At 36.5% G+C, this 25,864-nt stretch overlaps 1 protein-coding gene across 4 annotated transcripts in view; it reads right to left on the reverse strand.

Annotated features, from left to right (window-relative positions):
- PDE5A (phosphodiesterase 5A) overlaps positions 1-25,864 on the reverse strand; it is a 149,218-nt gene that overhangs the window by 61,071 nt on the left and 62,283 nt on the right. For all 4 annotated transcript variants that reach the window (XM_036852451.1, XM_036852448.1, XM_036852450.1 and 1 more), the window contains exons 4-9: positions 25,179-25,250; positions 23,442-23,531; positions 20,188-20,325; positions 17,480-17,547; positions 9,103-9,211; positions 7,985-8,072 (exon numbers count right to left, since the gene is read on the reverse strand). In XM_036852451.1, coding sequence (XP_036708346.1) covers positions 7,985-8,072; positions 9,103-9,211; positions 17,480-17,547; positions 20,188-20,325; positions 23,442-23,531; positions 25,179-25,250 — 565 coding nt within the window. The remainder of the gene's footprint in view (positions 1-7,984; positions 8,073-9,102; positions 9,212-17,479; positions 17,548-20,187; positions 20,326-23,441; positions 23,532-25,178; positions 25,251-25,864) is intronic.

The raw sequence follows: 25,864 nt of genomic DNA on the forward strand, positions 1-25,864 counted from the left end.
GGATGTTGTGAGCCCTATTCCCATCCAGGGACCTTTGCACGTCCCCAAACTCCTCTTATTTATCACATGTGTAAAGTGATGAAAAAGCCTGATGTATAACTTCCTCCAGCCACTCCCCATTCCCAGTTATTCCAAAGAGATGCTGCTGAGAAAAAGCGAAGATGTGCCTTGATGTGGCAAGTTGCCACTCTGTCCTCCTTCTTATCAGAACTTATTAGTAAATGATGCATCGCTTCTGGAATCCATTTCACATTTTCAAAGGTCAAAGGCAGCTTGTGGAAAGCTCTATATTTATATCAAAAAGCATTTTAAAGAAGCATAACATGGGAGATTTGGATTGACATATATACACTAATATGTATAAAATAGATAACTAATAAGAACCTGCTGTAAAAAAAATAAAATAAAATAAAATTCAAAAAAAATTTTTTAAAAAAGAAGCATAACATTTATAATGTAGTTTTCACCTAACTCCTAGAATATAAAATTTTATATCCTAAACATTTATGTAGTTTCATATTGTAGGGTACCCTTGTCAGTTTTCTTCTGTTGTTTATGTTAGAGATCTGATTGGTGATAATCTTGAAAAGAGAGTTGACATATGGATTCACTAGGCTCTACTTTTTTCTCTGAGAGCTGAGAAGCGTGCAGGTGATGAACAGCCTTCAGGGAATCGCCAGGCTGGCTTCCAAGAGGCTTTATGAGGCAATGCACTGCAGTCAGCAAGCCCAGCCCTGTAGGCTTAGAAACTACTTTACCATGCTGAGGACAGATCCCACTCTCTGGGGTAGAGAACAGTACCTAAGTTCACAAGACTGATTTATAAAATCAGGAGACAGGAGAAGACGGCGGAAGAGTAAGACGCGGAGATCACCTTCCTCCCCACAGATACAACAGAAATACATCTACACGTGGAACTGCTCCTATAGAACACCCACTGAACGCTGGCAGAAGACGTCAGACCTCCCAAAAGCCGTGTGGATGAAAGGCTCTTGGTGCTCCAGCCAAGCATCAGGGCTGTGCCTCTGTGGTGGGAAAGCCAACTTCAGGACACTGGTCCACAAGAGACCTCCCAGCTCCACGTAATACCAAACGGCAAAAATCTCCCAGAGATCTCCATCTCAACACCAAGACCCAGCTTCACTCAACGACCAGCAAGCTACAGTTCTGGACACCCTATGCCAAACAACTAGCAAGACAGGAACACAGCCCCATCCATTAGCAGAGACGCTGCCTAAAATCATAATAAGGCCCCAGACACCCCAACACACCACCAGACGTGGACCTGCCCACCAGAAAGACAAGATCCAGCCTCATCCACCAGAACACAGGCACTAGTCCCCTCCACCAGGAAGCCTACACAACCCACTGAACCAACCTTAGCCAGTGGGGACAGATACCAAAAACAACAGGAACTACGAACCTGCAGCCTGTGAAAAGGAGACCCCAAACACAGTAAGATAAGCAAAATGAGAAGACAGAAAAACACACAGCATATGAAGGAGCAAGGTAAAAACACACCAGACCTAACAAATGAAGAGGAAATAAGCAGTCTACCTGAAAAAGAATTCAGAATAATGACAGTAAAGATGATCCAAAATCTTGGAAACAGAATAGACAAAATGCAAGAAACATTTAACAAGGACGTAGATGAACTAAAGAGTAACCAAGCAACGATGAACAACACAATAAATGAAATTAAAAATACTCGAGAAGGGATCAATAGCAGAATAACTGAGGCAGAAGAATGTATAAGTGACCTGGAAGATAAAATAGTGGAAATAACTACTGCAGAGGAGAATAAAGAAAAAAGAATGAAAAGAACTGAGGACAGTCTCAGAGACCTCTGGGACAACATTAAACGCACCAACATTCGAATTATAGGGGTCCCAGAAGAAGAAGAGAAAAAGAAAGGGACTGAGAAAATATTTGAAGAGATTATAGTTGAAAACTTCCCTAATATGGGAAAGGAAATAGTTAATCAAGTCCTGGAAGCACAGAGAGTCCCACACAGGATAAATCCAAGAAGAAACACGCCAAGACACATATTAATCAAACTATCAAAAATTAAATATAAAGAAAACATATTAAAAGCAGCAAGGGAAAAACAACAAATAAAACACAAGGGAATCCCCCATAAGGTCAACAGCTGATCTTTCAGCAGAAACTCTGCAAGCCAGAAGGGAGTGGCAGGACATATTTAAAGTGATGAAGGAGAAAAACCTACAACCAAGATTACTCTACCCAGCAAGGATCTCATTCAGATTTGATGGAGAAATTAAAACCTTTACAGACAAGCAAAAGCTGAGAGAGTTCAGCACCACCAAACCAGCTTTACAACAAATGCTAAAGGAACTTCTCTAGGCAAGAAACACAAGAGAAGGAAAACACCTACAATAACAAACCCAAAACATTTAAGAAAATGGGAATAGGAACATACATATTGATAATTACCTTAAATGTAAATGGATTAAATGCTCCAACCAAAAGACACAGGCTGGCTGAATGGATACAAAAACAAGACCCGTATATATGCTGTCTACAAGAGACCCACTTCAGACCTAGGGACACATACAGACTGAAAGTGAGGGGATGGAAAAAGATATTCCATGCAAATGGAAATCAAAAGAAAGCTGGAGTAGCAATTCTCATAGCAGACAAAATAGACTTTAAAATAAAAACTATTACAAGAGACAAAGAAGGACACTATATAATGATCAAGGGATCGATCCAAGAAGAAGATATAACAATTGTAAATATTTATGCACCCAACACAGGAGCACCTCAATACATAAGGCAAATACTAACAGCCATAAAAGGGGAAATCGACAGTAACACAATCATAGTAGGGGACTTTAACACCCCACTTTCACCAATGGACAGATCATCCAAAATGAAAATAAATAAGGAAACACAAGCTTTAAATGATACCTTAAACAAGATGGACTTAATTGATATTTATAGGACATTCCACCCAAAAACAACAGAATACACATTTTTCTCAAGTGCTCATGGAACATTCTCCAGGAGAGATCATATCTTGGGTCACAAATCAAGCCTTGGTAAATTTAAGAAAATTGAAATCGTATCAAGTATCTTTTCCGACCACAGTGCTATGAGACTAGATATCAATTACAGGAAAAGATCGGTAAAAAATACAAACACATGGAGGCTACACAATACACTACTTAATAACGAAGTGATCACTGAAGAAATCAAAGGGGAAATCAAAAAATACCTAGAAACAAATGACAATGGAGACACGACGACCCAAAACCTATGGGATACAGCAAAAGCAGTTCTAAGAGGGAAGTTTATAGCAATACAAGCCTACCTCAAGAAACAGGAAACATCTCGAATAAACAACCTAACCTTGCACCTAAAGCAATTAGAGAAAGAAGAACAAAAAAACCCCAAAGTTAGCAGAAGGAAAGTAATCATAAAGATCAGATCAGAAATAAATGAAAAAGAAAAGAAGGAAACAATAGCAAAGATCAATACAACTAAAAGCTGGTTCTTTGAGAAGATAAACGAAATTGATAAATCACTAGCCAGACTCATCAAGAAAAAAAGGGAGAAGACTCAAATCAATAGAATTAGAAATGAAAAAGGAGAAGTAACCACTGACACTGCAGAAATACAAAGGATCATGAGAGATTACTACAAGCAACTCTATGCCAATAAAATAGACAACCTGGAAGAAATGGACAAATTCTTAGAAATGCACAACCTGCCGAGACTGAACCAGGAAGAAATAGAAAATATGAACAGACCAATCACAAGCACTGAAATTGAAACTGTGATTAAAAATCTTCCAACAAACAAAAGCCCAGGACCAGATGGCTTCACGGGCGAATTCTATCAAACATTTAGAGAAGAGCTAACACCTATCCTTCTCAAACTCTTCCAAAATATTGCAGAGGGAGGAACACTCCCCAACTCATTCTACGAGGCCACCATCACCCTGATACCAAAACCAGACAAAGATGTCACAAAGAAAGAAAACTACAGGCCAATATCACTGATAAACATAGATGCAAAAATCCTCAACAAAATACTAGCAAACAGAATCCAACAGCACATTAAAAGGATCATACACCATGATCAAGTGGGGTTTATTCCAGGAATGCAAGGGTTCTTCAATATATGCAAATCAATCAACGTGATACACCATATTAACAAATTGAAGGAGAAAAACCATATGATCACCTCAATAGATGCAGAGAAAGCTTTCGACAAAATTCAACACCCATTTATGATAAAAGCCCTGCAGAAAGTAGGCATAGAGGGAACTTTCCTCAACATAATAAAGGCCATATATGACAAACCCACAGCCAACATTGTCCTCAATGGTGAAAAACTGAAACCATTTCCTCTAAGATCAGGAACGAGACAAGGTTGCCCACTCTCACCACTACTATTCAACACAGTTTTGGAAGTTTTAGCCACAGCAATCAGAGAAGAAAAAGAAATAAAAGGAATCCAAATCGGAAAAGAAGAAGTAAAGCTGTCACTGTTTGCAGATGACATGATACTATACATAGAGAGTGCTAAAGATGCTACCAGAAAACTACTAGAGCTAATCAATGAATTTGGTAAAGTAGCAGGATACAAAATTAATGCACAGAAATGTCTTGCATTCCTATACACTAATGATGAAAAATCTGAAAGTGAAATAAAGAAAACACTCCCATTTACCATTGCAACAAAAAGAATAAAATATCTAGGAATAAACCTACCTAAGGAGACAAAAGACCTGTATGCAGAAAATTATTAGACACTGATGAAAGAAATTATAGATGATACAAATAGATGGAGAGATATACCATGTTCTTGGATTGGAAGAATCAACATTGTGAAAATGACTCTACTACCCAAAGCAATCTACAGATTCAATGCAATCCCTATCAAACTACCACTGGCATTTTTCACAGAACTAGAACAAAAAATTTCACAATTTGCATGGAAACACAAAAGACCCCGAATAGCCAAAGCAATCTTGAGAACAAAAAATGGAGCTGGAGGAATCAGGCTCCCTGACTTCAGACTATACTACAAAGCTACAGTAATCAAGACAGTTTGGTACTGGCACAAAAACAGAAACATAGATCAATGGAACAGGATAGAAGGAAAGCCCAGAGATAAACCCACGCACATATGGTCACCTTATCTTTGATAAAGGAGGCAAGCATATACAGTGGAGAAAAGACAGCCTCTTCAATAAGTGGTGCTGGGAAAACTGGACCGCTACATGTAAAAGAATGAAATTAGAACACTCCCTAACACCATACACAAAAATAAACTCAAAATGGATTAAAGGCCTAAAGGTAAGGCTAGACACTATCCAACTCTTAGAGGAAAACACAGGCAGCACACTCTATGACATAAATCACAGCAAGATCCTTTTTGACCCACCTCTGAGAGAAATGGTAATAAAAACAAAAATAAACAAATGGGACCTAATGAAACTTAAAAGCTTTTGCACAGCAAAGGAAACCATAAACAAGACCAAAAGACAACGCTCAGAATGGGAGAAAATATTTGTAAATGAAGCAACTGACAAAGGATTAATCTCCAAAACTTACAAGCAGCTCATGCAGCTCAATAACAAAAAAGCAAACAACCCAATCCAAAAATGGGCAGAAGACCTAAATAGGCACTTCTCCAAAGAAGATATACAGATTGCCAACAAACACATGAAAGAATGCTCAACATCATTAATCATTAGAGAAATGCAAATCAAAACTACAATGAGATATCATCTCACACCGGTCAGAATGGCCATCATCAAAAAATCTAGAAACAATAAATGCTGGAGCGGGCGTGGAGAAAAGGGAACCCTCTTGCACTGTTGGTGGGAATGTAAATTGATACAGCCACTATGTAGAACAGTATGGAGGTTCCTTAAAAAACTAAACATAGAACTACCATACGACCCAGCAATCCCACTACTGGGCATATACCCTGAAAAAACCATAATTCTAAAAGAGTCATGTACCAAAATGTTCATTGCAGCTCTATTTACAATAGCCAGGACATGGAAGCAACCTAAGTGTCCATCATCGGATGAATGGATAAAGAAGATGTGGCACATATATACAATGGAATATTACTCAGCCATAAAAAGAAACGAAATGGAGTTATTTGTAGTGAGGTGGATGGAGTTAGAGTCTGTCATACAGAGTGAAGTAAGTCAGAAAGAGAAAAACAAATACAGTACGCTAACACATATATATGGAATCTAAGGAAAAAAAAAAAAAAAGGTCATGAAGAACCTAGTGGCAAGACGGGAATAAAGACACAGACCTACTAGAGAATGGACTTGAGGATATGGGGAGGGGGAAGGGTAAGCTGTGACAAAGTGAGAGAGTGGCATGGACATATATACACTACCAAACATAAAATAGATAGCTAGTGGGAAGCAACTGCATAGCACAGGGAGATCAGCTCTGTGCTTTGTGACCACCTAGAGGGGTGGGATAGGGAGGGTGGGAGGGAGGGAGATGCAAGAGGGAAGAGATATGGGAACATATGTATATGTATAACTGATTCACTTTGTTATAAAGCAGAAACTAACACACCATTGTAAAGCAATTATACACCAATAAAGATGTTAAAAAATATATATATTTTAAAAAATAATAATAATAAATAAATAAATAAAATAAAATCAATGTCCAACAAGAAATAGATCTGTCCCAGAAACCCGAGTACATGCACCTGCAACTCAGCCCATTGCCTCAAGCCCAGTTCACTGATTTACAATAAGAAACAACTGGCAAAGCGAGCAATGTATTCGAGAGGGTATGAAGAATGCATTATCTTCCTATGAGTTAACATATCTTGGAAAGAAAATAATCAGAACAAGGGAAGTCAGACTGGTGGCTTGTTTAATGGCATAAGCCCGTGTATCCATCTCACAGTGAGGACGCATGCCAGCAAACGGTCTGGAATCAGTGAGCAGGACCAGCTACAACCTGCTGCATCCATCGCCACGCAAGTGCTGGCCTTGCCAAGTGGTCAGCACACCCTATACACTGCTACAACCTTCTACATCCATCTCCATGTGAGAGGCAGAGGTTCCCTGAGTACTGCACACAACTGGAGAGGTACTTTCAATATCTGTCCTTTTTTTCCCCCCATTTTCATGAACGATTTCCCCCCCCACCCCGCACCGACCTTTCTGACCAACACTCTTCTTTAATGAAATTAGTCAAATCTTACAACCTGGAAACTCACCAGAATTTTTAAGGTAAATTTATATAGCTAAGCCTTGCTCCGTTAGGGTTTTTATTTGAAAGTTTAGCCTCTGTTCCAAGTTCTTGGGAGAATACTTAACAGTTCAGACTGTTTTCACAGTGTCAATCATGCATGATTGGCATACAAAATCTCACATTTTCTGTTCTACGTTTAATATAACCTGCAATGCCAAGAAATAAATATGTCGATAATAGGAAACATCATCTCATTTTTCTGAGAATGCCTTCTTCCATCATTCCTGCAATAGACATATTTTACTAACCTTCATGTAAGAATGTAAACTCCCTGAGGCAGGGGTTTTTGCTTGTTCACTGACTTATCCCAAGTGCCTAAAGCAGTGGAGTGTTCAATGAATACAACCTACAATCTAAACCATGTATTCAAAAAAGAAAAACCAGAAACCAAGAAGTGAGGCCCTAAAACAATATACATTATTGACTTTGATCTCTCTCAGTTTGCTAACTTTCAACATGTCATTCTTAAACCAAATTTCTGTTGAAACAGGATTACAATTACCAAAGTACATCATAGTTAATAAGATATTTAACAAATGTTTGTTGACATTTATCAATATAAAATTATTTCAAAATTCTTTTATCATTCCAATTTTTATCTTTTTTTCAAACATTTTAGTCTTTAAATTTACACTTGAAAGAAAGAAGTTTCTGAGAATACATGTTTTTCTTTAATAAGTGCAGAGTAGAGGTCAACAAAAAGGCTTTACCTATCACTTTATTCTTCTTTCCATTTTTTATAGGCGTACAAAGCAAACTTCTAATGCACTGCTGTTTTACATTTCCTGTGTTTTCATTCTAAACAAAAAGAAAAACAAGACAGCTAAATATTATGAGAAGATTGTTTGTCCATTAGATGCTATAGAAAACTATATTGGACCTCGGAAGCCACTAATATATTCTTCTTTTATTAGCTGGAGATAACATCAGAGTGTAGAAAATGTACAAATGTATAATGAAGTTCACATAAATGCACTATAAAGCAATTAGTCTTTACATTATTAAAAAAACTAAATATCCTATTTTCTTTTAAAAAATTTTTTCCATATTTTCCATTTTATTTACCTGTATTTCTTTTATTTTCCATTTTAAACTCTCCAAGCAGCTTACAGTAATACTAAGCAAAGTGTTTATTCAGTTTCTACTATCCCTGTGTAGTGGATGTCTGAAATAACTTAACAAGAGGGGCAGAAGTCAAAAGCATTACACCACCTAGGATTCTACATGTTACAAATTTGTCCTTGTTTAGTTTTACCACTGTTATCTATTGCCCTTATTGCTAAAGTTCTAAAAAGTTCTCCTAGATAGGCAAATAACAAAGTCAAGGCAGCTGCCTCAAACTGCAATGCTTTTCTGAAGTCAGATGAGAAAAAATACTAGAATTCAAAGTTTTCAATGTCTGAGAAACTGACCCTTGTAGCTTTGCTCTCAAGGAAAACAGATATTCAGTTTTCCACAGAGCTGTTCACTGCGGTAGATTACCAATTACAGGCATTTAAGCCATATGAAACTTAATTTTTGAGGGTAAACTCAAGAACTCCAGCCATACTATCTAAAGAATGTCATTAAGTAGGTAATAGTTAAATTACCTCAAAATTAGTTTATGATAGTTCATTAATACATGTTTAAAAAACTAATAAAAGTACAGAGAAAAATACTCAAGTATAGCTGATAACCTCTCAACAGATGTTATAAGCTGTTTTATTCTCCTTCCTCAGATCACGGAAAGCACAGATCACTCCCAAAGAGCCAATTCTAGGGCCAGTCCTAAGTGCAGATCTGATAGGAAACAGCCTTCAAGCTCCAAGTCTAAAATTGGGTTACTTACTGTCCAGGGAAATCTTTTATCTTTACTGACATCTGGGATATTAAGTGGTTCCATAGTATTTTTGACATACTGAGCATACATGTAATTGATTCTGTTCACTTCACGTTCCCTGTGGAGAGAACAGAGATGAGTTCTTTCTGTGCAGTGAAAAAAACGCAGGCAAAACGAAGTCAAATAGGTGATTATAAGAGAAACATACCAGTCTTAAATTATAGAGCAAAGTGTATATCTTAATTGGAAAATGCAGCTTTAAACATATTTGATGATTTACAACTTTGGTAGTTACTATAACTGAAATGTTTTGAGAAAACAAAGACCCACAATTTTTCAGCTATCTAAAACAAGTTTAAAATGTCATTAAGTAATCTTATTACCACTGTTAATGGGCATGTTGATTTTTGTGCTGTTTAATGTAAAATCCATATGACTTTTCCCTATGTCTTATTTTCTCATCAGATTATAGAATGACTAAAGTCTAGTGTCTGTTTTTACTTCCTCAGTTATTTATTTAGTCTATCCATTCCAATAAAACAATCTTTTACACATTTCAGACCAAGGGGAAAATCGAGCAGGCCTAGAAGAATTTTATTAAGCTCTTCTCTCTTCTTTTTTCTGCTTTAAATTAAAAAAAATTTTTTTGAACTTACAACATTTTCCCAGTTTCTTGCTTAGTAGGTTGAACATAAAAGGTTAACCTGATGTCACAGGGTTCATAAGTGCAGTGTCAGTACTGGAGTTGGGAAAACAGAACAGAACATGTCTTTTCATCAGGAAACTTCCCATGTTCCTTGGTGATGGGGATGAATTCCGCAAAGAGGGTCAAGTTATAGAAATTTACTCCAGCCATAAGTATGTGCCTGTGTTAACTGTAAGATCACTAACTGAAGAAAATAGAAAAGCCTAATAGTGGGAGGCATTTCAAAATAAAATATGTGCCTCAGGAAAAATGTCTACTTGGTCTGAGTTCTCCAAGTGCTAATCTTTTCCTGTCTTCCATCCTTCTCACTCAGCCTGCCAAACTGCTTCTAGGACAGTGGTTTCAAATGATGTTCTCAATCACTGTGATTCCACAAAGATTCCTGAAGTTGTGGCCTCATTCCTGGCCAAGATAATTGAGTCTTTCCTTTCTTTGCTGTACATTTTAGGTTAAGTGTAATTTGGTCAAATCAGGTACTGACCATATGTCCAGTATTATATACAAGTGATAAAGAATGAAAGGGAAATGACAATAGTAACACAGGAATACATGAACTTCAGACTGAACATTTTCTGAGCCTAGATTGATAATGTGGGAAGGCATGCAAAATGTCAGACACATCAGACCTAGGACATTCCTGGGTTTCTATTTCATACATATTATTTGAGTAGAATCCCAAGAAAAGGTTATAAGTGTAGTATTTAGGTTAACAAAACTATTTTAAAACCACAAATATTTCATGGACAGCAAAAGTCTCACGAAAAGAAAATAAGAAGCTACAGTAAAGATAAGAAAAATGAAAAGGTAGTTACAGAGAGAAAGAAATACACTGGAGAGGATATCTTTGTCCAAATCTCTTTTAAAATGATGATGATGATGATGACTTTTATTGTTCTTATCATCGTCATTATGTCAACAGTGGAAGCCAGATGAAACCCAAATAGTTAAGCAACTTGCCAGAGATCATAAATTCAGATGTATAGGCATTGATACAGAGAAGCAGAAGTATTAAAATTACTTTTAAATCAACAGAAACCTAACTCTTTTTTCAATTCCCTGTAAATTTTAAGTTTTCCTGATGGTTACTTTAGTGAAAAATTAGTATTAGATTTATTAAGGTTACGTGATAGCATCTTATTTCTTACTCTGTAAAAAGTGCTAATAAATTCTTACTTCCTCCCCTCAATAACAACAGACTGAGCACTTCTTCCATGAGAGGTACCCTTAGCATCATGGGGAGACAAGCTTCTAGAGGTCAGTAGCTGTCATAATCTTGTAAGTAGCTTGTAATCTAGTAGAGGATTGTGACGGAGAATGAATAATAATACAAGGTCTAGATGCATGTCCTCTTTGAGCAGAGTCTAGTGCAGAAGCCCCCAGGGGTCCCTCAATAACTCTTCTCCTTTCCTCTTTATCTGGACGTATGGCCGCTGAGGATAAAGACCACATTTATCAGCCACCCTAGTGGCTTGGGATCATCATGTGACTAAGTTCTAGGCAACAGGAAATGTGACTGCTTCTAGAAAGCTTACCTAAAAGGCAGCTGATGTATGCTCTCTGCCCCTTCTTTCCCTGTCCCCCATCCTACCATCTGAAGCGTGGATATGAAGGCTGGAGCTGCTTCCTGGACCCTGAAGGGAAGGGCCACTCCCTAGAGATGCAGAGTAGAAAGCTTGCAGGTACCTGGGTCCCTGAGGCCTTTGTAGAACAGAGCAGCAACACAGAGCCTGAGCTGCCTGCCTCTGGGTCTTTACAGGAGAGAGTAATAATACTGCATTCTTATTTAAGCTATTTTTACTTTGGGTTTTTATGATTCACACTCAAACCTAATCCTAACTAATAAAATTGGTAACAATGAAAGCACCACATGTGGAGAAGATGGACAGATAACCCCTTGGTGGAGTGGGTTGGAGAAGAGGGGGCATTAGGGAAATGCGCAAAAGGCTGGTAAGATTTAAGGATGCATAGAAAGACATCAAGAATGAAAAGGAGGGGGAAAAACAGTATAAAAACATTGCTGAAATGGAAGAGTTCTAGGTATATTTGGGAAACATTAAACAGTTACAGATTGTTAGGAATAAAGTGATGGTTTCAGGCTGAAGATGTTAGGACAGGTAGTGGATGATTTTGAAAGTGCAATGCAAAGGGATAGGATCTTCCTTTAAATAACAGGAATATTCTGGTAGCCTTGCAAATGTGCCTCTCAGACCTGCAACTGCAGGAGACCTAAATGACCAGGGTCTCTAGTCACTGTGCTCTGAAGCCCAGGGCTGTGCTTGTACTGCAGACACACTTCCCAGGGCTGCTCCTGGGAAAAGACGGAGCACACACAGCAGGGACACTGAGGCAGCCCAGGCTTGGGAGACCCAGGATGCTTCCAGGAGGCTCTGGCCACAGAACTCCCCAACAGCCTGGCCAAACTTTCCTTAGAACTGCTCGGCTGCCTAAGACACTTGCACACAATGCTCTTTCCTTCTTTACCCTCTCTTCCACCCTGGGTCAGACTTGTGTGGGGAGCTCATGGCTCTCTCATCCCCTCCCAGATCCCTCCCCCTTTACTCTCACATGGGGTTCCCCTAATAAATGCCTTACACAGTTAATCTAGTCTTCGCATCTGTTTCTTGGAAGGCGTGGGCTAACTCAGACCTCTAAGGCTTTTTGCACAGTGGATATCAAGGGAGGTGTACATGAGTACATCCTTGGGAAGACAGTCAGGGACACGAAGCTTGGAAACAGTGAGAAATGTCTGTGCTTTTAGATGTAAATGGGAATCACTGCAGGTTATGTGAACCAAAGACAGAAAAACACATCAAAGAGACACAGAAATACTAACACTTACTGACTACTTACTATGTGCTGGAAATTTTCTGAAGCATTTTATGTGCATTAACTCATTTGGTCCTTTCTACAATCCTGCCATCAGTATCTCCATTTTACAGATGAAGAAACTGAGGCTTTGAGAGGTTAAATAATTTGCACAAAGCGCTATAGCTAGTAAGTGGTGGAACTTAAGTTTAAATACAATCAGTCTGATTTCAGAGTCTACACTCTTACACTCTCTATCTACCATTTTTTAAAGTAGTAAAAACCTTTCTACTATTTTAAAAATAGTAGGTGTTACTGTATTTAACTATAATTGTTTTCCAATATAGTTATAACTATATAACAAGTATTAACTAGTATATGTATTCCAAGAAAGTGGGCTTAAAGGAGTAATTCTATGTATTTGTCATTTTATGACAAAATGTGCATTTAAAATTAACATGAAGTTAACTGATATGGAATTATAGCACTAAAATACATATTTCTTAAAATTAAGAGCTAACATAAACTGTACCACATCACACTCACTTTTTCCTTCTAATTAGGTGGCTCTTTGAATCGAAGCATAGAAACTCTAAAACCTCCCACCATCTGGAAATGAGCTTCCCTTCTGAATTCTTGGGTGACCCAAACTCCAACAGTTTACTGTGCTTTATCCCAGTGATGATATGATTCTAATAATTATGTATAATGTTCACCCTGAATATTTTTTATTTTCACACTTAACATTTCAAAACTGTCTTCAATAAATTATTTTAATTTATAAAAGGTAATTAGTGGGTTGGTTGGAAAAGTACCAAACTGATACATAACTGCCTAAAAAGGATGATTTGCTTACTGCTAACATCATCAAATTGCCTAGCACTTCATCTCATGGAAGAGTGTTTGGACTGACAAAGTGTTTAATAATGAGAATTGGAGAGGCCTAAATTCTATCAATAAGCAATTTTAGAAATGTAATACAGAATCTGCTGGTCAGGTGTCAATACCAGTTAGTCCTTCAAAAAGCTGAAGTTACTAAACACCATTTTAATTCGGAGTTTTCACAAAATTAAGCCTGAAATCTAATTTTTGTTAAAATAAAACCATATTTACATCACTAAGAGGACCTTTACTGCATCAGTATAATAAAGGCTAACTATTAGCTAATGTAAGGCACTGGTGTTGAATAATTTTCATTATCATTATCAAATCAAACTGATTTTCAAAATCAGTTAATGAATCAGTTTAAATGATCCATGTAAATTAGTCTCTTTTAAGGTAACCACATTGACCTATTTATCCTTTATAAAACAATCTTTATACTAAGACTGTCTTGGTATAATTTTAAAAAGTGTAAAGATATCTTCCATTTTTCCTACAGAGAGGGAACGGTGATATTCATCAGACACAAATTAAATATATACTAAGACCTAATGGAAAACTGATGAATTCATAAAAGTACTAACAAAAGATCAAGATGAAAAAATAAATAAATAAATAAATAAATAAATAATAAATACTAAGACTTAGAGATATATATAGTAGGACCTCAGTTTTTTTTTAATGCATATTGACCAGTAGAGGTCACTATCATACCACGTCACGGGCTTGTTCAGCTATCAGAAATAAGAGGACTTGTCTGACTTCACAACAAAAATCAAATGTGAATACATAAAATAAAATTACACAGGCATATGCTGCTATACAAATATTCAAAGGTAAATGTAGATAATTCATCGTTTTATATAAATATTTTTCTTTTTGGCCATGCTGCACGGCTTGCAGGATCTTAGCTCCCTGACCAGGGATCAAACCCAGGCCCCAACAGTGAAAGCGCCAAGTCCTAACCACTGGACCGCCAGGGAATTCCCATCATTTTATACATTTAATATGCATTATCATACTGATTTTCCTACTGTCCTCTGGATATATGTAAATTCATAAATATACATGTATATATTTCTTTTTTTATTTGTCTATATAGCAATTTTTTATGCAAGACAAAAAGTAAAATAATCAAATATTTACATGTTTAGAAGCTTTCTAAAATGTTCTTTATAAAAAGCAACAAAAATGTATGGTATCATAAAATCAAAATAGTATCTATTAATGCTCCTCCTAAGAATAAGACTTCATAACTGACCTAGGCAGTATAGCCCAATACCAGTATTTAAGAAAGATACATACATACTCACCAGGACATGTGCATATTACCACATATTCAAAAAGGATTCAATTTCAACTAAAACAATGTCAAATATGCCAGAAAATACACACACAGAAGCTTAGAAAAGAATAGATGTGGAGACGGGATATAAACTTCAGTTCACGACCAACAATGCCAAGAGGGAAATAAAGATCAGCTATTCTGTTTTAACTTTGTGAACCAAAAACTCCAGCGTAGCAGAAAAATCTCTGGGTACAGATACCATGGTTTATGTACCCTGACTACCCATCCCACACCCAAGTCACCAGTCAAGGCCTAAGTCAGGTGTACCTTCTGAGTCAAACCCATTCCCCATCAGCCCCCAAGTTACATTTGCTCCTTTGCTAATTCCTGAAATTCTTTTAATAGAAGAAAAGGTCTTATAATCATATTGTTAAAATAATAGTCTTGAAATAATGAGTTTTGATTTAAATATAATCACTTAAACTAACAACTCTAAATCACTGTAGTCAACAGTTTCTCCATCTTGATGGGGAACACGGAAGAGGACAGGAAATGAGAGAAAAGAAAAGAGGAGAAGAAAGGACAGGGTACAGAGGGCAGAAGACAGCTCTGCAGACCTCACACTGATCCATGGGGTCAGTCTTAATTAGGAGGGTCGGAACAACACCAGGCTGTGCACTTAAGTGTTTTGTTCTTGGCAGTTGCAAACTCAGGCAGTTCTGCTTTATATGATCTACAGAGATGATTTTCATTTTACTTTGTTTCCAAGTTTTTATCACAAACATTTTCTTCCAATTTTTTATGATGAACTTTTGAAATACATAAGAAAGTTGGAAGTAAAATGAATATCCTATTCCTAGATTCAACAATTTTTAATGTTTTGCCACATTTGCTATATCTATATACGTATGTGCAAACATATTTATTTGTTTAAATATATTAATTTAGATATATTTACTTATTTATTTTTGGCTGAACCATATTTTATTTTATTTTTTGTTGGGAATTTTTAATTGAAGTATAGTTGATTTACAATGTCATGTTAGTCTCAGGTGTACAGCACAGTGATTCAGGTATACATATACATATATATGTATAACTGATTCTTTTCCCTTTTTCAGATTCTTTTCCCTTATAGTTCATGACAAAACACTGAGTATAGTTCCCTGTGTTATGCAGTAGATCCTTGCTGGTTATCTATTTTATATTTAGTAGCATGTATATGTTAGTCCCGACCTCCTAATTTATCACCCCCGCCTGGCAGAACCATTTTAAACTAAGGTGCAGACATCATAACACTTCATCCTTAAATACACCAGCCTGAATCTCCTAAAAATAAGAACGTTCTCCTACTAACCACAGTATCTTCCTAATTCCAAAGAAAAGGTACCAATAATTCCCCACCAACACCCAGTATCCAGTCCATATTCAGATTTCCAACTGTCCTAACAAATGTCTTTGATAGCTATTTGTATTTAACCAGGATCTAATCAAGGTTCACATACTGCATTTGGCTGTTCGGTCTGAGAACAGTCCCTGCCTCCATTTTATTCAATGACATTGACTTTTTGAAGAGACCAGGCCAGTTATCTTATAGAATGTTCTATAGTTAGATTTGCACAGAGGTTATTTTTAAAGTATCACCACCAAGGAGCTTGGTTACTGAGGACATTACTAACTGTGGCATCATTCAGCTACATGAAATAATTCTCTGATAAGTCAACTGAAGCGTAAAAAATCTGGAACTTTAATGTCAGATAGTAAAGCTAAAATAATGTTCTATTTCCATGATCATATGGGGCTTTTAAGTTATAATATCAATAATTAGGAGTAATATAAATTGACACAAATTATTTTAGGGAGTGAAATAATTTGAAACAAATGAATAATGAATAATGTGATAAAACCAGCATTATGCCCAAGAATTCCTGATGCTTTACCCTGGCAGACTTATATTCCTTAGACTAGCTTATTGCTTAAGCAAAAACCACCACTGTTTTGCTAAGGGTGCAAAAGGAAATATGACAAGAACACTTGGTAATTTACTCTAAATCCTTTTTAAAATTCTTCAGAAAGCAAATATACAATTGGGCCAGTAACAAGTATAACCTTGATATGTTAATACTTTCTATTGTTTCTGCATACCAGTTAACAACAACCAAAAAATGAATACTAATTTTAAAATTAAAAAAAAAAAAACATGAAAAAGAAATGAACTACAATACAGATCTGGTCTGATTCTAGCCATAGGGTACATGTATTGGTGTGACTGAGATCACAGGCTTCCTTCTGGTGTTAGTTAAATCCTACGGCTGATTCCAAAGCAGAACAGACTCATCGAAAAAAATGTGTTCAGAAGCCTGTCAAATTTCCAGTGAGGGTCTAATATGCAATGAAAAAATATAATTGAAATATAGTACTTGTGGGTCTTAAATGAGTCAGTTCACAAAACACACTGTACCCAGGCCTATACTAATTATGACACCATTCACTCTATGAAAGAATTCTCCAACAGGTCAAATGCAGTGGAAAAAACCCTGGACATATAACATCAAATAGTAAAGTATTTTCACAAATGAAATTATTTGTGGGAGGAAAAAAGCAGCTGTAGCTTCTATGTCTTAAATTAAATAGGTCGTGAAATAACTATGTAGCCAAAATTACATACTTGTGATAAAGACAGACAGATAATGAAGTTTTCTTACCTTGTTAAAGTATCTGATGATTTTTCTAATTCCTCACACTCCATGTGAAACACACTAGAAAAAGAATCCTGAAAACAGAGCAACGACACAGACTGAGAAATAAGTTTGGGAATGTAATGAAAACTATCTAAATATAGACATATGAGTCTGTGGAACTGACTGAAGACACCAATCCTCGCAATTTCTTTTCACTTTTTCAGACAAAACTGACCTAAGTGCTCACGACATCCTCAAGTCTACCTACTATTACTTAGAACCATGCTGCTGTTGTTTCCAATACTGACTTGCAAAAATGCTTATTTGAGTTTTTGTTTTTCTGCCAGCTGTTAATAAATAATTAGCTTCAAATTTTCTCTATATTTATTCAAAATCCTCAAGTTTTAGCTTTTTTTTTTTTTAAATGTAGAGACTTGCTCTTTTTTTTTTCTTTTTAATTTGTGTCATGCTTTATTTATTTATTTATGGCGTTTATGGCGTATTTATTTCGTTTCTGTGCGAGGGCTCTCCCTAGTTGTGGCAAGCGGGGGCCACTCTTCATCGCGGTGCGCGGGACTCTCACTATCGCGGCCTCTCTTGTTGCGGAGCACAGGCCCCAGACGCGCAGGCTCAGTAGTTGTGGCTCACGGGCCCAGCTGCTCCGCGGCATGTGGGATCTCCCCAGACCAGGGCTCGAACCCGTGTCCCCTGCATTGGCAGGTGGACTCTTTTTTTTTTTAATTTAAATTTATTTATTTTTATTTATTTATGGCTGTGTTGGGTCTTCGTTTCTGTGCGAGGGCTTTCTCTAGTTGCGGCAAGCGGGGGCCACTCTTCATCGTGGTGCGCGGGCCTCTCGCTATCGCGGCTTCTCCTGTTGCGGAGCACAGGCTCCAGACGCGCAGGCTCAGTAATTGTGGCTCATGGGCTTAGTTGCTCCGCGGCATGTGGGATCTTCCCAGACCAGGGCTCGAACCCGTGTCCCCTGCATTAGCAGGCAGACTCTCAACCACTGCACCACCAGGGAAGCCCAAGTTTTAGCTTTTATGCATACATTGATTGCTATTGTTGGGTCTTTTTGAAGACACCTAATTCAGTAATATTTTATGAGATCATTAAATTATGAAGATTTTAACAACACAGAGAAGTATTTTTGAAGTTAAATTAAAATGCAAAATACACATTTGCACCCATACTATATCTACAACTGAATAAAAAATTAGAAGGAAACACAAATAAAACAATGATATCAGTTTAATTTGGGGACAGAAGAACTGAGTACATTTTTTTTCTTGTTCACATTTGGATTTCTGCTCATGTGTTGAAATATTTTTAATCAAAAAATAATTACAGTATAAATGAACATCAAGTCACTTAACTGCTACACCCACCAAATTAAGTCATTAAAAAGCGAGCAAAAATATTAATGGGCATACTGCTGAGCTATATTTTAAAGCAGCACTGATACCAGTCAACTGCTGCCATGATAGGGGTTAACTGGATGAGCTGAATGTTAATTAAAGTGATATTTAAATTGCCTAAAAAAAAGGAGTGCCCTTATGTATAACTTTCAAAAATTAAATGCCAAAGAGCAGGTCACAGAGCAAAAATGATAAACTGACATACTGCATTAAAGAGTTCTGACCTGAACTTTAAAAGGATACCTACAATCTTGTAATTATCTGTATATTAAGTAGTTTATAACTGATTGAAAATATTAAATAATATCCATGACAATACTGACTATCTCATAGCATAGTGAGATGATTCAGATAATGTGGCATCACACAGTATGGTCTTAGTATCTAATAAAATAATTAAAAGTTTAAAATATAAGTTTTAAATATCTTTTATTATTCTACTTCCCAAAAAACCATCAATTCAGATATCATATGTGGACTGTAATTGACTTTATACACTTGAGAATTCCCATTCTTTTTCCTAACCCACCAATGAGGAGCCTGTTCTCAGGGTCTAAAGGAAAAAGGAAACAAACAACTACATCAAAAAGAAATATACCAAAAACAGTGGTTCATTGGTTGAGAAGGAAAAGAAACCGCATAAAAGAAAACAACCTTGGGCTAAAGGCCCTGATGCTAACAGCCAACTCAGTTGGCCTGTCTAGAAGTAACCAGCACTGTATGAGAACACTCCATCTTTCCACACACATCCTGTCTCTTTACGTTACAAATCAATGGCTTGAAATCTACCAGCTGGAACAGCTTAGTGGCTTTCCACGGTGGGTAAGGAATTTGGGACTAATAGGCACCTTTAGCAGCACTGCCTCCATTGGGCCATGCCTTTTGGTTTCTACATAATCGCTGGTAAAAAGAAATTTTTATAGCCAGCCCATTCAGAAGGTGGTCTACCTGTTCATAGTAAGAGAGCACAACTATTCTCAACCAGAAAAGGTCTGCACACTGTAATGACAATGTACTTCTCCATCAAGGTAGTGTAGCCACTGACAAAAGCAGCACACTGACATTACCAGTGGTAACTGTAATACTAAGTGGAGGGCCGACAAGGTGAAAGGATGTATTGAAGGCATCCTCCAACCTCACCTCTACCCCTTTCCCACCAGAACAGTTCACACTTGGATTGGCTTCACATAAACAACCATATTCAGTTGGATCTGAGAGAGAGTTCTGAGGCCAACGTGAGGTTTAAAGCAGTGCTTTAAGGAATATAAAATTTGTCTTTCTAAAAATAAAAAAGTCATACTCTGTACTCACGGAGCAATCTTCATCCACTATGAAAATGGTGCATTTCTGCACCTGCATGAAAGAAATAATAGTGGCAGCTATTTTCTTTAGAATTACTTCTAATGATTGTTGTTCTTCAAAAATTAGGCTAGCAAGGTCAAGCAGCACCTAGACAAAAAAATTAAGAGCTTACTATTAGTAATTGTTTGTAATTATTAAAGCAATACAATGATTTATATGGGTTGTAAGTTGTTTACATATAGTCTAACAAGTTACAACCAAGTTGCCATTCAAGTGTTAAATACATACGTCTCTGCTTACTAACAAAATTTCCCTGTCGATTGTTAGTACAATTAGTACACTGGTTAGGATCACAGACTCTGAAGCCAAAGCCAACCGTTTTTAATCCCGGCTTCCCCTCCTGCTAGCTTTGTGATCTAGGGCAAGTTTCTTGAAAATGGGGATAATAATAGTACCAAAATCATGGAGCTGTTGTGAGGACTAAATAAGTTAACATATATAAAGCATTTTGAACAGTGTCTGATACATAAAATACACTGTTGTTTTTGGTGATCCAAACTTCTGAGATCAACATTTATCAACACTGCCAGGATTTTCACAGAGCACAGCAAATATTGTCCAAAATAAACAAAGTTTTAAGAGTTCCTCTTGTGTTCTTCCTGATAATTTCTCTTTTCTTTACTCACACAGGATTTCATCTAGTCTCACAAAGTATTTGTGCAAGGAGCGGGGGAGAAAGGGTATTATAGAAAATTTATTGGAGGTGATACTATCCTTGCTGAGGCCTGAAGGATGAGCAGGAATTGTTCAGGTGAAGTGGGGAAGGAAAATATCTCAGTGAAAAAGAACTGAATTGAGAGAAAGTAGCATGTTGCAAGTTTTGATCAAGTTTTATGAGAATATAGAGCGTAAAGAGGAGAAGTAGGGAGATGAGATTGCAGAGGTAAGTGAATAAAGAACCTCAAAAGCCCTATCTTCTTTTCAAGCAGTTTGGACTGTGATGGATTGCAGGAGAGAAGTGACAAGAATCACAAGTATGTTTGTAAAAATGAGGACTGGATTAATGGGTGGCAAAAATGGAGCAGGGAGACGTCAGGAAGATGCTGGAGTTGAAGTCCACGCAAGGTCCACAGTCTTATTAACATAAGTTCTAAACAGAGAAATTAAAGGGTGGGGGAGATGAATTATCAAAGAGATACTGAAAAAGAATTACATAAAACCCAAGGGCTTAAGTCTCCAGACTGAAAGGAATGACCGGGTACCAGCATGATGAATGAAAAAAAGAATCATATGGTGAAATTCAGTTACAAAAGCAACAGTAAATAAATAATCCAAAAAGCTTATAGAAAAAAAAAAAAAAGCACCAAGAATCAGAACAATATGAATGCTAGTAGAAGACAGTGCTACCTTTAAATTCTGAGAAACTAATTTTTCAATGCAGAATTTTATACCCAGCCAAATTGGTAGGATGGTACAATAGATATTTTCATACATGCAAGGACTCAGAGAGCTTACCTCACCAATACCGGTTCTCAAGTAGTTAACTGAGAATGTGCTACACTAGAACAAGGGAGTAAACTGAGAAAAAAAGAGTTCTGGGATCCAGTGGATAACCAGTGGAGTCTTTCTAAGAAAGCAGTGAAGGAAAGTTCTACGATGACCCCTCTGCAGCAGGCATGGGGAAAAATAATTTTGCTTGAAAGAAGAAAGAGAGAGAACCTCAATTTGAAGATTCTCCATGAAAAAGAACTCAAGAGAATGCCTAAATAATGGAGAGTTTGCAGGGGGAGGGGGACCAACAACATGAGGCTACACTAGAGCAAACAGTTCAAGGAAAAAAGAAGAGATTTCAGAAACAACAAGAAAAACTAAGTTATATAACAAAGGTAATTATGAACAACAACATTTACATAATTAGTAAGAACAACATTTACATCACGGTACTTATAAACACTTTATTTTAAACTGCAACTTTAGAATTAACCTAGACAAAGCTTTAGAAAAGTCAAGCATGGTTGTAGCACAATACCAGATCTTCCTCGATTTACGACGGGGTTACATCTTGATAAATCCATTGTAAGTTGAAAATATTTAAAGTCGAAAATCTGTTTAATACACCCAACCTACTGAACATCTCAGCTTAGCCCAGCCTACCTTAAACATACTCAGAACACTTATATTAGCCTACAGTTGGGCAAAATCATCTAACACAAAGCTTATTTTATAATAAAGTGTTGAACATCTCATGTAATTTATTGAACACTGTACTGAAAGTGAAAACCAGAATGGTTGGGTGGGGACAGAATGGTTTTAAGTGTATTGGTTGTTTACCCTCGTGATGGCGTGGCTGCTGGGAGCTACTGCCACTGCCCAGCATCATGAGAGAGTGTCATGACATATATCACTATCCCAGGAAAAGATCAATATTCGGAATTCGACGTATGGTTTCTACTGAATGTGTATAGCTTTCCCACCATAGTAAAGTCGGAAAATTGTAAGTTTAACCAATGTAAGTTGAGGACCATCTGTATATATGTTATCAATGTGGGCAATATAAAAGAAAAAGTCCAGATAGGAAAAGCAGAGGTAAGGAGCAGTAATTGGGAAGGAGAGATGAGGGGTGCTAAGATCCTCATTTTATAAAGGATGAAATAAGAGATGATGTCTCTATCAGTGTTCTACAGTGTTTCCTGAGCTTATTCCCATGCTTCTAGAAGTTCTCTACAATAATTTTCACATTTTGTATCTTTTGTTTTAATATGAATAATAAAATACAGAAGCATATTCTGGAAAAAAAAAAAGAGAGATGACGTCTCTAATTGATAGAATAAGAACTAAAACTCTTAATATTACACGCACAACTCATCCAATAACTTTAAACAGTGACATAAAAATACTGGTACCATAATGGCAAAATAAAGGGTGGTATAAGTTAAATAAATCTTCATCTGTTAAGAGTGATAAAGCAACAGCTCATGGAAAATACAAAATGGAAAAAATAACTATTAGAAGAAACAGTTAAAATATTTAGAAATTGAATCTGCACGGTTTGGATTTCTAATGATATATATATATATATATATATATATATATATATATATATATATATATATATATATATATATATATATATATATATATATATATATACATCATTATATATATAACATATATATTTTATATATATATATATTACTTGGATAACAATTTAACCATTTTTTAAAAAAGAATTTCTACACTCTCTCTTTAGTAATCAGACTTGCCTGATTTCTCTTGTTCTCCAGCAGTGAAGTCTCATAGAGTTGAGCATTATGAAGAACAATTCCACAAAATGCCAAGTAAGCAGCAAAGTCCTAGAAAACAGGCAAGACAACAGCCAAATAAGAACTGTCAATAACCTGTCTTGTTATATTGCTTGAAACACAAACAACATTCAAAAATATTTACAGTTCAAATAATTATTTGGAAACCAACAGTGTAGATGTTTATTCTGCATAAAATTAGGAACTGATGCAAAGCAAGTGTTAGCTAAATGGTACAACCAGTAGATGACAACTGTTAACACAGTCTCCTAAAGTCATACAGTAGTTGGAAATTAGCAAAGAGAAAGAGAGGAGACACAGATCTCTTTATACCATGTGAAACTGAAATTCACTCTGCAAAATTTGGTGTAGTCTCTAAACGATATTAAGACTTGGGTTTAAGCTAAGACTATAAAAATAGCCTGTAACTTATTACTGGGGCAAACTGAAAGCTCACAATCTTGTTAGGAGAATATTGGCAACAACAGTCCCATACTAAATTGCAAATTTAGTATTAGTTTAAATATATCATTTTAAACATGATATATCACCCTCATTATACTATACTAAGGTGATGTGCTCACAATTATACTAATTATTGATGAAAGGAAATCTTTACATGGCATACTTTATTCACAAGCATGAATTTATTTTGCCAAGAGATGATACAGCCTAAGAATGCAAATCTTTCAAGAGGGGTTTACATTAATGGGCTATAAACAAATAACGGAATAAATAGCCAATCTAGAACCATGTTCCCCGCCAAATATCCTCAGGTGTCATTAACGGAATAGGAGACTAGATGTCTATTACACTGATTTAAAAAGGTACTTGCTATGTTCTGAAGCAATTAAGACACGGGGACCAACACTAGTGCCAACACAGCCTACAACATGAGACAAAAATAACTCTGTCTTGTTGGAATGTCTTCCAAAAGCTCCTACTAATTTTCAGGGGAGTGACAGAAATAGCAATGGGCTTGAATAGGAAGAATTCAGTGAGCTCCATGATATACATATAATTGCATATTTAAGAAGAGAAATCATAAAACCTACTGACAGAATGAAGTTATAAACAGGTTTAAGGGCTTCTGTCCTTAAAAGGAAAGCATGTCGATGTGGTGTGAGGAATGTATTCCTTCAGAGTTGGACGAGAAGGGTAATAAAATAATGCTGACTGCCACTCTTTCTGAAGCTAAATTCACATCATTCAGCCTGAATTCACACCTTGGCGCCCCACCGTCTGCGTGCAAAGCTTATAAAACATTCTGCATTTGCTTCACCAGGAGGCAATTCTAACTTTAAGCTGACCTGCAGCACTGAACTTGGAGCAGTGCTTTAGGGATTTTACGTAATGTTGAATTTCTTGACAGCAGTGATGAAAGGTAAATGAGAGTCAGAACCCCGTATCACCCTCCGGATAGCCGCAACATGCACACAGCCCCGGGGGAGGCTTGGTGGCATGGTGAGGAGGCAGTGGGGACGGGGTTCTGTTGACTGAAGACCACAACTACTCCAAACTCAGGTCAGCACTGATTTAGCCAGAGGCAAGAGACACTTTAGAACATTTCGGATCATTTTAAACCATAATGTTTTTGTGATCAACAATTTCAGCAATCACTAATCCCAGAGGTCTATACAACTCTAAAGAGAAAGCATCTTCCTAAATTGAGATCATACCAGACCCAAGTTTTGGTACCTTTTCATCTTTTTCAGTGAATGTCCCACCATTTCCCGATTTCTTGTTGATGGCCTGGGCTACACCAACAACCTGGTATAAGAAGAGAACATTGGTAATTTCGTTGACTGAAATTATTGGTATAAATTCACCAAAGCGTGTTTACAAAATAATTTCTACATGTGCTTTAAAATAACAATAAGCTACAAAATCAAAACAAACCCCTCAGCATCTGAACTAGTTCCGTATCATTTTGTACATTCTTTTTTCCTAATAAGAGTTCAAATGTTTCTAACTTCTTGGGTCCCAAACTATATTTGATTCTCGGATTTCATGCTGCCCTGTGAAAGAAATTACCGGCAATCACTTTTTATGTGAGTAATTCTCATGGCTTTTGAATAAAAAATAAACATTAAATTTATATCACATTTCAAATAGAATATATGATTAAATGAACATTTTATATTGCTTTTAAATATAATATTTCAAATGGGCTAAATGCTCGTTTACTAAAAATGAAATAGGACCAATGGCCAGTCACAGAATTTAAAATGCAGGAGGACCAATTAGGGTAAAAATAATTCTTAATGTAGGGATGTTTTCCAACTTCTTTTGAAATTTCTGAACTTGAAAATTATCTTACCTTCAATAGACTTACTTTGGTGGAAAGAAGTTTTATTGAAAAACAGACTGAGCCTTATTTCAAA

This window comes from Balaenoptera musculus, chromosome 5, assembly GCF_009873245.2.
Source record: "Balaenoptera musculus isolate JJ_BM4_2016_0621 chromosome 5, mBalMus1.pri.v3, whole genome shotgun sequence".
Classification (NCBI taxonomy): Eukaryota; Metazoa; Chordata; class Mammalia; order Artiodactyla; family Balaenopteridae; genus Balaenoptera; species Balaenoptera musculus.